The sequence below is a fragment of the Nicotiana sylvestris genome, chromosome 8, assembly GCF_000393655.2.
Source record: "Nicotiana sylvestris chromosome 8, ASM39365v2, whole genome shotgun sequence".
In the NCBI taxonomy this organism is placed as follows: domain Eukaryota; kingdom Viridiplantae; phylum Streptophyta; class Magnoliopsida; order Solanales; family Solanaceae; genus Nicotiana; species Nicotiana sylvestris.
The window spans coordinates 209,449,896-209,463,861 of NC_091064.1; the positions used below are offsets into that span (position 1 = coordinate 209,449,896).

The following is a 13,966-nucleotide window of genomic DNA, read 5'->3' on the forward strand; positions in this document are numbered from 1 at the left end:
TAGGTCTAGTAGTAGCTTCTGAAGACACTCTGGAGTAATTTGTATGAGCTCTGAAGATTTCGAAAGTTATAAGCAGTGACGTGGTTAGTTTGTTGTCTGGTGGCATACTACAATCAGGCTGGAAGATATTGAGTGATTAACTATATCATGTATCAAATGCTGAAGAAATTAGATAATTATAAATTTAATAGATTGCTCATTTTTGGCTACTGATATTGAATAATTCAGATAGATGGGACTATATTTTGACTAAAATGACTATATTGATGGTAGGAAAGGCCTAAGACCTATTAATTGTTTCCTCTTTTCTGGTCACTGTAGCAGGAATGTCTTCGTGCCTCCTGCTTGTTGTCTTCAGGACTAATTGCTTGATTATGTATTGCTGCCAAGTACCATATTCTACAATTATGCAGCACTATTGATTTGCTATCATTTCTCCTCATCAGAGACAGACTCTTTGTCTCCTGAATGATGTTTTCTTATTGATGTGACAAATGAAAGAGGGGACTGTTTTGTCCAACGCTTCATCAAAGGCTTCTTATCCTTGTTGTATCTCTTCTTTGTAATGGCAATTGCAAGATCATTAGGGAACAAGGTCTGCCAAACAAAAGCATGTAGAAGAGTGGAGACAAATAATATGCAGACCATTGTTGTCGACATGAACGAAAGGGCCAAGGCCAGAGCCTTGGTTATGAAAGATGGGACCTCCTCTGCATACTTTATGGTTGCTATTGAAACTGTGGTCATTGGAAACGTATATGACCACCATGCAACTGAAAATCTGCAGATAGTCAAAGATATTAGTAACTCAAATTTTTAAACTTTTTTGCCTGTTCTCTTATGTTTCAAGGATAAGAAAGTGACCTGAATCCTCTGAAGAAGTTGGGACGTACAACCAACGACAAGTAGAGAAATAATGAAATGAAGTAGCATGTCCTTGCCAAGCCATCAAATTCATCATAAATAGCACCCCAAGCAATGCTAGCTGCAGCTGGAGTTGCAATGAACATGGAATAAACAGGGTGCAATTCCTTAGGCAATGCTTCGCTTGTTGGCAACCTTTGATATAATGTGACAAACACCACAAGGTAATGTGCAAAGCCAATAGCCCACAAGAACTTGCCAGGCTCCTTCCATCCCACTTTAGCAGCCAAAATGGCTCCCACAAAATTTCCAATTACAGACAAATGAGAAGATGGGTTGGCTACTTTAGAAAGACGCCTTTTCCCCCCCGAAAGCCATTGGCCATAGATTTTGAGATTGAGGAAGAAGATAGGGGCTATGAATACACACCAGATGGCAGGGTGAAGAGTGTCTCGTGCTATTTTAGGTGGTGTACCTATGGCTAAAAACATGCAGACAATCCATGGAGCAAAAAAGAAGTTGACCCTCACTGGATGAGAGTATTCTCTCCTTATAGCTTCAAAGTAAAGTGCACATTTGAACATGTAGGTTGTGAAAACTGCAACTAGAATCCCCACACCTAACAGCCAAATCACAAAGTTAATGAAAAGTGGAACATGGAGGAATTTGGTGGCAGGACTTAGAGCAAGAGAACGCCAGAGGATGGCTTGACTGCTAAGACCTAGGCAGATACCAAAGCATCCAATAGGGAACCTGAGCAGGAAAGGCCATTTTTCATCTTTTGGAAGAAGAATATCCTCAGAATCCTGCAGAAAAGATAGTAATGCTGAATAACAACTGAGTTAACATCTATGCACTGACAATGCAAAATAATGCACACTAGACATCTGAAAGATAACTACAAGTATCCATCCATAAAAAATGGGATGATAACCTGGAAAATAATGTTATGTTACCTGCTATAACAAGTTAAAATACATTACAACAACAAAAACAACAACAACAAACCCTGTCTAATCCCACAAGCGGGGTCTGGGGAGGGTAGTGTGTACGCAGATCTTACCCTTACCTGGTAGATAGAGAGGTTGTTTCCGATTGACCCTCAACTCCACGTTAAAATACATTGAAAAGTGTAAAATTCTTTAAATTGCCAGTGTAAAAAAAGGGCATTGCGGTGCACAAGGCATCCCGGACCCACGCAAGATTCGGGGAAGTACCGCACCTAAAGGGATGTGATGTAAACAACCTATCCTATTGCAAGCATTAGTGGCTGCTTCCACATATCGAAATCGTGACCGGTCACACGGAGACAACTTTACCGTTGCTCCAAGGCTCCCGTCCGTCACGCACGGTATATATGTTAAAACCATAACAATTTTATGCATTCATTGTTAAAGTTTTGGAAATGAAGTTGATAAATACCTTGACTTGATCAAGTTCAGGTCCTCTAAGGGCATCAAAGTATCTTCCAGCAGGTACACTCTTATTGACATTTTCATCAATTCCTCCTTTAACATTATTATTCTGAAGATCAATTCCACTATCTTTTCTAAGTGGTATCTTTGATGATTGTCTAACAAGAGTAGATTTAGTCCTGAACATACTGAAATCTCCTTTATTTCTTGCTTCAATACCAGTTCCATCAACACCAAATCCTCCAAAACTCTTTCCACTTCTTCCAAGTACTTTTCTCTCATTTTTATCTTTAGATGTCTCTCCATTGAGTACAGAGAAGCCTGTTTCTAATGACACTTGCCTACTGAAATTCCTAGGGGTCCTTTTTATTTCTCTATTTTTCGTAGGCCTGTTGAATCGCTTGTCTGATTTATCAGCCATATTAGATGTGTTGCTGTTTTCTTCCTTGTCTTCTTCCTCTTCATGCAAAACTTCATGAATGTCAACTAGATGGTTTCCTACAGAATTTGATCCTACATTCATTTTGCCCCCGAGCCTTCTGTAGTTAACGATAAGTTGACAGAATATTAGTATTCTTTATTTCCTGGTATAATAAACTTTTTTTACGTGCATTTTTTATGGTTTGTCAAACATGGGAAGGATCACGAGAAATGTGAAAAAGAACTTTTGTAGGTGGTGGTTATCAACTCGGATGATTAAGTGGAAATAGTAGCTAGTTAATGTGAAAAAGTTGTAGCTTTTTAGTGGGGTTTCTCGTGAGGATGACTTCAACAAGCAATTTGTGGTTTATAAAGAAACCATTACATAGAGGTATTGAATATGACAATGTCTAATTTTATGGTTTGGAAAAAATAAGTGATGTTCTGCATTTGAGAGGCACAGTTTCTTGCATTTCACGGGTCTAAACCAAAAATTAGAAGGGTCAGTGTAATAAGAAAGTGGCATTGGTTATGGACTTGCCTCACAACTAGGGTGCTTTAGCTAGCAAAAATGTAACATTGGCCATAAGGAAGTGTGTTCAAATGGTAATTGAATCTTGATTACTACCACCGGAGGTGAAGTCAAGATTTAAAGTTTATGGGTTCGGGATTGTAGTCCGTTTAAGATACTGGGTTCTAAATTGATAATCTGTACATATTTAATAGATTTCTTAAGACAAATACAAAGTTTGGACCAAAATACTAGGTTCGTCCAAACCCGTATCCTGCATGCTAGCTCTGCCCCTGACGACCCCACCTATTGTCATAGCCTATGGGTCAAAATTTTCGCAGAATATACGTTTTAGATCCGTGGCGGAGCCAGAAATTCTTCATAAGGGAACTTCAAATATCGCAAGAATACTAGATCAAAATTTATACTAGACCAGAATATAAGGGATTCGAACCTACGATCTAAAGGAATACTTGTTCTATCCATAGAAGCTTCATTAAGCAGATTCAATAATTTATATATACACCAAAAGCTTTTGTTTCATCCTATTTGCAGTTTTGCACAGTATAATTTTGGAAAAACGATATTGTATAACCGCTCTCAAAATAATAGCCGAAAAACGTATATTTTTTTTGTATATATATACATTCTGTATGTTATATATACAAATTTTATATACTTGTTAGGCTACCAAATGTAAAGAGTTTCTGGTGTGGGCTAAAAGTGAAAAAATTCCAATAATTTCTTGACTAAGAAGATTTAATTTGAACCCCTTTAGACCACATAGTTCTGCTCCTATTTTAGAAACATCTATTATCATCCTTCCCTGTACCGGGTTCCCCATGCGATAAATAAAATTAGAGGAACTTGTCTAAACACATATCACATGCCCTCTGTGATATGTATTTTGAATTGTTCATCATGGTCCATTCAATGTTTGGCCACAGCACCAGCAGCCAATATAGCCTCATGGTATGAGTGGTGAAGTTTCACTTGAGAGTCTTTATTGAGCATACACCTAAATTAAATCTTTTTAAAACATTGGTATAACTTATATTTTTAGCATCATGCAGTATATCCAAATTCCAGCTTAGGCATATGATGTATTTCCAGCAAAGGGGAAACCCCTTGCACCCTCTAGTCCCACCCCTAGTCCCCTAGTTAAGGATGGGTGAAGTACACAAATAGCCCTCAGAGTGGATGGTTTTCCATTTTTGTCCCTGGTTTCCCTATCAGCAGAACTTCAATTTTAATAAGTGTTTCCCCTCGCTTATCCCATGCGCAATACTTTTAACTTTTGACCTTAAAGTTCTGCTCATGGGATAAGCAGGGGTCAAAAGTGTAAGGATCACCTAAAAAAGTGTCATATTTCTGCAAATTTTTGGTTAAGGATGGACTTGTACGTGAAGAATTGGGCTCAAAATGTTGTAGTAATATGGACCTTTCAAACAATCCAATAACTGTTTTTTGTTGATAAGGCCTAGTCTAGTTTATGCCTCCAACTTTTGTAGGCACTTGCTCCACTTTTATTGTAGAAATGACACCAGATAGCCACTTTAAAGGGCTTTTATTTAGAAATTAACCGGTGCATCCTGAATTTTAATTTTTTAGGACAAAAATGTCACGAGTTGTTCCGAAATTAAGATTTTTAGCTTAAAATATTAAAATAAGTATTGGCTAATCTAAAAATAGCATCTCTGAAAATAGCTATCTATGCACTTGCCCCACTTTTATTTACTTCTTTTTTCGTCATTAATTAAATGGGAAAGAGATTTCAGTTTTGGGCCTTACTTTCCCCCTTTTTATTGGAGTTAAATATTTACGAAATGAGCTTCTGATGTAACAAATCCAAATCGATGGCGAATCAAGGTAGTTTGCTTGAAAAGCCAATAGGCAAATTACTGAATAGAACGTGCAAAATAGATCGTACATCTATCTCGTGATTTTATATCTATCTTAAGGAATGACTTAGGATAATCTCCATTTTATCTTAAGAAACACTAAAAAGCATATTAATCACCTAGCCAAATTCTAATTACTCTTATTCTAGTCCATCGTTACCTATTGGAAAAATTCTCGGACGATGTGATTGAATGAGTTGTCTCTTATGCAAATAGTAAATGGATCAAGAAAAAATTTATTTTTGAGTCTAAAAGTGTATAATCTTTTGCACTTATGAAATTTATTCAAATAATCAAGTATATTTTCGCCATGTGGAAGGGATATATACTTGCTGACTTAAACTTTAGGTGCTTTAATTTATCAAATTAGCATTGTGCATGAGGATATATGAAGTATTCGGCAGGAATTAATTTGGCATCTCGGTACAAGGTAGCAATCCCAAAACAATAGATGGTCATTGTAATTAACGTATCCTTTTATAATTTTGCTTAGAGACGGTGTTATTTTTTTTGTCAAGATTTAAGTATTATAATGCCGCTATTAGCCGGCTGGTTTACTAATTTTACTAGCAATTAACAACATATAAATAGGTCCCTAGGTTCAACATCTTCAAATCATCTATAGCTTTCACAAATATTCTATAATCCATTTTTTTTTTTTTAAAAAAGAAAAATCTTTCAATCCCAATGGCCTCTACAACTTTCTTGATTGCACTAGTTGTTGTTGTTGCAATGGTTGCTGTTCCAGCAATGGCAACTGACCATTGGGTTGGTGATGATCAAGGTTGGAAACTCGACTTTAACTACACGGCTTGGGCTGCCACCAAAGAATTCCATGTTGGAGATAAGCTCAGTACGTTCTTTAACCTTCTCATAACATCTGTAACGTATGATAATCTCATTTAAAAACTTAAGTTTTAGATAGAATACAATTTAATTTACTTAGATCTTCATGAACGTGCCCTTTATGCATAGGCATATCCAACTTGAGGGACTTAAACCATGTATAATAATATTATATTTCTTTAAAATTATTTAAATATATATGTGTGCGCACCCATACTCAAAGACACCTATGGTTTCATTTTTTTTGGGTGCACCTCTACAAGTGAAATTGACGGTTCCCACTCCGAATGGTCTTGTTTTCAGTATGAAGTATAAATATATTTGAAATTTACTACAATTTTAAAAAGAATATAATTTTGAACCTATAATTTCAAAAGTGTAGTGAGTTCACGGTAAGAGACAAAGTTTAACCCGTCAAATGTAAATTCTAGATGCACCTCTTTATAGCACCTCTTTATAGCAGTGCACCTATCCTCTTGAAATCTTGCATCCGCGCCTCTGCCTTTATGTGCGGACCTAATTCTTTTCATGGTCAAACATACGAAAATTATTTTTTATAATGGGTGGTGAGACCTTGAATTCACTACAACATCTGCTTCGATACCATATCGAATTGTGTGACAACCTTATCTAAAAAAATTAATACTTATAGAAAGAGCACACTTTTATTTGCTTAATTATAACTTTTCAACTTCAGTTGATCATATTAAAACATCATATATACATGACAAAGTGTTTTTATGCAATAGTGCATTTTGTATGCAATGAGATAGACTAACTGTTTAATTTAGGGATATTAATTGAACCAAAAATTTTGTGGTTGCAGTCTTCAAATACAAGAAAGATGCTCACAATGTGTATAAAGCAGATCAAGCTTCTTTCCAAAGCTGCACACCAAGTAATGATATTACACCCTTAACTTCTGGAAATGATATAATTCCTCTCAAAACAACAGGCAAAAAATGGTACATTTGTGGAGTTGGCAAACATTGTGAAAAGGGAATGAAAGTTGCTATCAATGTTTTGCCTGAATTGGGATCTCCTTCTCCTTCACCTTCTTCTCCAAATGGCCCTGCTCCTTCTGCTGCTTCTTGGATTGCTCCTAATTCCAAATTTGTCGCTTTGATTGTTGCTGTATTTGCTATATTCGTCGCGATCATGAATTAAGGACGGATTAATTCGTGTTTTTTGGGGGTTAAAAGAAGAGGTGATCGAACGATCATACGTTATTTTGTTATTGTTATTTGTATTCACATTTCAATAAGATAATTGAGCAATCAGCAGTGTCTTGAGGCTAGCTCCTGGACTGTTGTTTAATAGGAACTGTTGTTCAGAGTTCCACATTTTGAATTCTTATACTTTGAATTTGATTATGTTATCCAAGATTTGAATTTGTTATATTTTCAGACTTCGGTGATTACAATGATATATCCCAAAACCTGATTTTAATGAGAAATTTTACCTCCTATAGCAAAGGTATACACCTTATTTATTATAAATCAAAATTATTTTAAAATATTATTTTGTATAGCTACATTTTACATTTTATAGCAAAATAAATATTTATAGTATATACTACCATTGAGGCATGAAATATGCTATTTATGTTTTTCCTCTTTTAGACAACTGGACATACCTATTTTTAAGGTGATTGCCGTTATTGTATTCATGAATACATGACGCGAATACATGTGAATTGTCATGGGCGGCTTTCCTGCCATGCCCCATGATCCCTTGGGCGCGCCCCGTGGCGTCCTAGCAAGCCTCCCAATGCCTAGCGCCATGGACGGCCCCGTGGTCTTAGTTGCGCCAAGTGACAAGCGCGCATGTGCCTCTGTCATCCCATCGATATCCCTCGCCAGCGCCCAGCCGCAGGCAAATGCCAATAGCACTGCGCGTGCAGGCAACGCCGCGCGCGCAGACCGTGATGCCAAAGACAATGTTGCTGACAACGGACCTGTTTCTGCCTTGTAGAAAACTAAGTCATTTTCATTGTAAATATAGAGTAGTTTTATTTCATGTACTTCCATTATGTTTCTCTAGCTTAGTTAAGTCTAATCTTGTAACTTTGGTTTATTTTTTAAGCACTATTAGGAGGAATCAAGCAATCAAACTTTATAGCAAGCAACCAATTCTCTGTACTGGTGTCTCTCTCCCTCGACACCGCGTTGCCTTTTTGTAATAGCTTTTATTAACACAATCAAGCTTTCTTTCATTCTCAATTCTCATTTCTATTCTCTCAATTGCTTTTTACATTGGTTTTCCCGCACGACACTGACAATCTCGTCTAGTGTACGGGAGGGACCTTAGTTGGCAGATAGTAGCTGCACTGACATCAGTTGCTTAGCCTTACGTCGCCCTTCTAACGAATCACAAGAAGGCACCACGTAATAGTTGGTATCAGAGCCTAGGCTCGACATCGGACGAGGGAACACATTGCCATTACTACCATTTCTGATCATGGGGACCGCATTGCGGCCCTCGAAGAGATGGTTGATATATTACGACCCATCGTGGATACGGTGCCTGAAATAAGAACCAACCTTGTGCAAAGGTTGGACGACCTAGACCGCAAAATGCTCCAGGCCGAAGTTGACATAGAAAACATTAGTCGCGACTCTGAAGAAGACCGGCAAACAGTAGCCACAGAGGCAGCCGAAGTTTTTGGCAAATTCTAGAGCCTCCAACAGGAGCGTGCCGAGGATTTAGCTTACAGAGCAAAAGAGGCAGACAGGGTGACTGCCGTGCAACAAACTATAGACAACTTGACAGGGCAGCTCAATGTTGTCAATGCTGCTTCACAGGGCCTTCTTTGAGGAGGCAGAAACCAAATCGGGGCTGCTGTGAACCTCTCCCCCGTGGCACAAAAACTAAAAATTCCTGAGCCAAAGCCATACAGTGGAGCTCACAATGCCAAAGAAGTGGAAAACTTAATCTTCGACATCGAACAGTACTTCGATACCGTGGGGGGCTTAAAAGAAGCTAAGAAGGTAGCAACTGCTGCCATGTATCTTCAGGGTGATGCTAAACTCTGGTTGCGAGTGAAGTATGAAGCCATTAGGGCCGGCGAAGATGCTCTCGAAACATGGGCAGAATTGAAGGCAGCCATACACCTACAGTTCTTCCCCAAAAATGTAAAGTACAATGCAAGGAGAAAACTACGGGAGCTCTGCCAGACCAAATAAGTACGGGATTTTATGCGGGAGTTCTCCGCACTTATGCTGAACATACATGACATGGGGGACAAAGACAAACTCTTCACCTTCCTAGAAGGGTTGAAACCCGTATGCCCGTATGGAGCTGCAAAGACAAAGGGTATATACCCTACCCAAGGCGATCCAGGCAGTGGAATGCCTTGGGGTCTATCAAGTGGAAGCTCGGAAGGATAGGCCTCAACCACCTACCCGAGCGGGATACAAAGGGGTCCAGACTAGCAATGGTGGCCCTAGAAGAAGTGGAGGAGATCGGAGCGCCACCAAATCTAAGGCTCCCTCCTCAGGCAGTAATAATGTTGCGTCAAACAACAATGTTTGGGGGAGAAAACCCCCTTAGGATGCCGTTATTGCGGCGGACCACATGGGAATAATGAATGTCCACATGCACAGATGAACACCCATCAAGCTTTTGATGATGGGATCGACGATGACATAGACGATGAGGACCAGACCGAACCAGTAGGTGCCTTTAATGCAATTGTTAGCTATATTTCTGAGACCTTAGCGGGAATCAGTGCTGGTATCCATAAGAAGAAAGACCCCTGTCCAAGCACCAATAAAAGGAAAAAGAAGGCGGATTATGGGACTCCTCTTAAACAAGAGAGGACCATAATATTTGTCGAGATGAAGGTAAATGGCAAGCCCCTTTGGGAGATGATAGACACGGGTGCTAACCACAACTACTTAGCCTCAACTCAGGTGGAGCACCTTGGTCTAGTTGTAGGAAAGGGCAGAGGTCGTATCAAGGCTATCAACTCAACTCATCAGCCATTGGGTGGAATAGCCAAAGAGGTACCAGTGAAGCTTGGCCCTTACGAAGGAAAATTCAACCTGCACATGGTGATCATAAATGACTTCGAGTTGCTAGTTGGGTTGGAATTCCTAAGGCAAACCAACATCATGCTTGCACCGTATGCCGACATGCTACTGATGATGGGAACAAATGGGGCCAAGCCCTGTATTATCCCGTGAATTCCCATGAAGATGGCCACCGAGAACATCCCGGTCTTGCAGTTGAAGAAGGGGGTCGAAAGACATGAACCTACGTTCCGGGCAACCCTCTGCATTGAAGATATAGAGTGCTCCCTAGGTCCCATTCCTACACCCCTGAAGGAGCTGTTACTGGAATTTGAAGATGTCATGCCACATGACATGCCAAAGCAACTCCCGCCTAGGCGCACTGTGGACCACGAGATTGAGTTGGTGCCGGGCGTGAAGCCACCATCCCAGGCTCCTTACAGATTGTCACAACCCGAACTCACCGAGCTTCGAAGACTGCTGACGATTCTAGACACAGGGATCATCGTGCCCTCCAAGTCCCTATACGAGTCCATATGCTATTCCAAAAGAAACATGAAGGCAACCTACGACTCTGTCTGGATTATCGGGCTCTAAACAAAATCACCGTGAAGAACATGTACCCTATTCCGCTAATGGCAGACTTATTCGACAGACTGGGTGGTGCGACGATGTTCACCAAGATAGACCTAAAGATAGGTTATTGGAAAGTTCAGATTGAAGAGGGTGATGAATACAAGACGACCTGTGTGACAAGATATGGGTCGTACGACTTCCTGGTTATGCCGTTCGGCTTAACTAATGCCCCAACCACATTTTGCACCCTGATGAACCAAATCTTCCAAGAGTACATTGACGAATTCGTGGTAGTCTACTTCGATGACATTGTGTTATATAGCCAAACACTAGAAGAACACATGGAGCACTTACAGAAGGTCCTAGCCTAATTGCGGGAGCACGAACTATATGCGAAGCTATCCAAGTGCTCCTTTGATCAAAAGCAGATTGACTTCCTCGAACATGTCATCGAGGAATGGCGGATCAAGATGGACTAACAGAAGATTCATACAATCACATATTGGTTGCCGCCTAAGGATATCCACGCCTTGAGTGCGTTCCTTGGCCTATGCAACTTCTATCAGTGATTTGCGAAAAACTACTCCCTCACCGTAGTGCCATTGATAGAACTCCTCAAGAAGGCCATACCCTAGGATTGGGGACTCAGGCTAGCGAAGACCTTCAACGCATTGAAAGTGGCTATGTCTAGTAGTGCCGTCTTGGCCTTCCCTAATTTTTCCACCATTCGAGGTACAAACCGATGCATCCGACTATACCCTCGGCAGAGTCTTGCTATAAGAAGAGAATCTTATAGCATACGAGAGCCAGAAGCTGAAGGATGCAGAGCGACACTATGCCGCCCATGAGAAAGAATTATTGGTCGCCGTCCATTTCTTGCGCCATTGGAGGCACTATCTGGTAGGGACCCCGTTCGTGTCCAAGACAGACAACACAACTGTTAGCCATTTCATGACCCAGCCGCAGCTGAATGGTCGACATGCCAGGTGGAAGGAACTCCTAGCTGAATTCCACTTCAACCTGGAGTACTGAAGTGGGAAGACCAATCATGTTGCGGATGCGCTCAGTTAGAGAGATGATCTAGTATCGATGTGCCTACTCGCCACCCTAAGGGGGAACAAAGTAGCCACCACCATCAAGGATCAGATACATGATCTACTCATCAAGGATCCTGCTACATAGTATTTGGTTGATTTGGTAGGACACGGTAAGACTCGCCAGTTCTACATGGTAGATGGTTTCTTGAAAGTGAAAAGGAACCGACTTTATGTTCCAAAAGGAGGAGATATACGAAGGACTCTTCTAGCGAAATGTCACGATACTCTATGGGCCGGCCATCCCGGTGAAGAATGCACCATGGCGTTACTTCACCATGCATATTATTTTCCTCAAATGGCTGATGATGTCACTCAGTATGTGAAGACTTATCTAGTATGCCAAAAGGACAAGTCGGACCTTTTACACAAGCGGGACTCTTGGAACCACTAGTTGTCCCAAAGAGACCTTGGGAAAGCGTTTCCCTGGATTTCATCACCGGATTGCCCAAGGTCGGAGATCTCACAACTATATTGGTTATGGTGGATCGGTTTTCTAAGTATGCTACCTTTATAGAAGCCCCATAATATATATCAACAGAAGATACAGATCCACTCTTCTTCTCTCATGTCGTCAAATATTGGGGCCTGCCCAAAGACATTGTTAGTGATTGCGACTCACACTTCACTAGCAACTTTTGGACCTAAATCTTTAAGTGCCTCGGGTCAAAATTGAGTCACAGCTTAAGAATTTATCCGTAATCTGATGGCCAGACGGAGCAGTTCAATGGTATGTTGGAGGAATATCTCTACCACTTTATAACCGAATCGTAGAAGAATTGGGTGAAGCTTTTGGATGCTGCTCAACTGTGTTTCAATTCACAAAAGAGCTCTAATACAAACAATAGTGCTTTTGAAATTATTACCGAACAACAATCGCTACTCCCACACACCAAGAATGCACCAAACATGTATAAATCTCCTCGAGCTGTTAGATTATCAAAATAATGGAAGCGAAATTTGGAGATAGTGTCGAGCTATCTTATCAAATCCCAAAAACGGATGAAGATGCATGCTGATCAAAATCATCACTTTGTTGAATACCAAGTAGGAGACAAAGTGATGGTCAAAATTGCAAAGCGGTACTTGTTTGCAGGGGTCCATGACCCTCGCCTATTGCAAAATAACATTGGACCATTGACAATTGAATGGCGAATTGGGAAAGTTGCATACCGAGTGGATACCCCAGCTTGGTGGAAAATTCATCCCGTCTTCCATGTAAGCCTTCTGAAACCTTTTCAGGAAGACACGGAGGATCCTTCACGGAGCCAGCTTAAAATACCCAGTATTCGAGACCCCAATTCAACTGGGAAAAGGCGTGTTGATGTTATCCTTGATGATCGAGTGATTCACGCCTAAAAGAGAGATCACCAAAAGTTCTTGGTGAAACGGTAGTGCTGTGATGCATAGGAGAATACTTGGGAGAGGGGAACAAACCTCAAAGCCTACAAGAGCCTAAGTGATGATTATCTTACAAGTAAGGCACCGAGGACGTCCCCAACTCAGGTGGGGGAGAATGTCATGGGAGGCTTTCCAGCCATGCCCCATGACCCCTTGGGCGCACCCCGTGGCGTCCTAGCAAGTTTCCCAATGCCTAGCGCCACGGACGACCCCAAAGTCTTGGCTGCGCCAAGTGAAAAGCGTGTATGTGCCTCTACCACCCCACCGATATCCCTCGCTAGAGCCCAGCTACAAGCATATGCCAACAGCACCGCGCGCGCAGACAACGCCGCGTGCGCATACTGTGATGCCAAAGCCAATGTTGCTGACAACGGACCTATTTCTGCCTTGTAGAAAACTAAGTCCTTTTCATTGTAAATATAGAGTAGTTTTATTTCATGTACTTCCATTATGTTCTATAGCTTATTTAAGTCAAGTCTTGTAACTTTGGTTTATTTTTTTAAGCACTATTAGGGGGAATCAAGCAATCAAACATTCTAGAAGCAAACAATTCTCTGTACTGGTGTCTCTCCCCCTCAAAACCGTGTTTCCTTTCTGTAATAGCTTTTATTAATGCAATCAAGATTTCTTTCATTCTCAATTTTCATTTCTGTTCTCTCAATTGCTTTTGACATTGGTTTTCCCATACGGCACTAACAATCTCATCTAGCGTACGGAGGGGACCTTAGTTGGCGGATAGTAACTGCACTGACTTCAATTGCTTAGCCTTACGTCGCCCTTCCAAGGAATCTCAGGAAGGCACTGCGTAACAGAATACATGCGCATACAACTGGACTGCCTAGATTTTAGGTGCTTTTTACTGCTGTATTCATGAATACAACAACACGAATACATGTGAATACATGCACGTACAACTGGATTGCCC

At 40.7% G+C, this 13,966-nt stretch overlaps 3 protein-coding genes across 3 annotated transcripts; 2 read left to right on the plus strand and 1 right to left on the minus strand.

The window, feature by feature from the left end:
- Positions 1-173: 173 nt before the first annotated feature.
- LOC104216790 (guard cell S-type anion channel SLAC1) lies at positions 174-2,914 on the minus strand. The gene is made up of 3 exons (XM_009766922.2): positions 2,287-2,914; positions 865-1,670; positions 174-781 (listed from the first exon to the last, which is right to left on the minus strand). Exons 1-3 carry the CDS (start codon positions 2,800-2,802, stop codon positions 430-432), a joined length of 1,674 nt encoding a protein of 557 aa, XP_009765224.1. The 5' UTR covers positions 2,803-2,914; the 3' UTR covers positions 174-429.
- A 2,884-nt stretch (positions 2,915-5,798) lies between these two features.
- Positions 5,799-7,124, plus strand: LOC104216789 (blue copper protein 1a-like). The gene is made up of 2 exons (XM_009766921.2): positions 5,799-5,964; positions 6,784-7,124. Exons 1-2 carry the CDS (start codon positions 5,799-5,801, stop codon positions 7,122-7,124), a joined length of 507 nt encoding a protein of 168 aa, XP_009765223.2.
- A 5,524-nt stretch (positions 7,125-12,648) lies between these two features.
- Positions 12,649-12,999, plus strand: LOC138876301 (uncharacterized). Its single transcript, XM_070155213.1, has one exon. The coding sequence runs from the start codon at positions 12,649-12,651 to the stop codon at positions 12,997-12,999; it is 351 nt and encodes a 116-aa protein (XP_070011314.1).
- Positions 13,000-13,966: the final 967 nt, after the last annotated feature.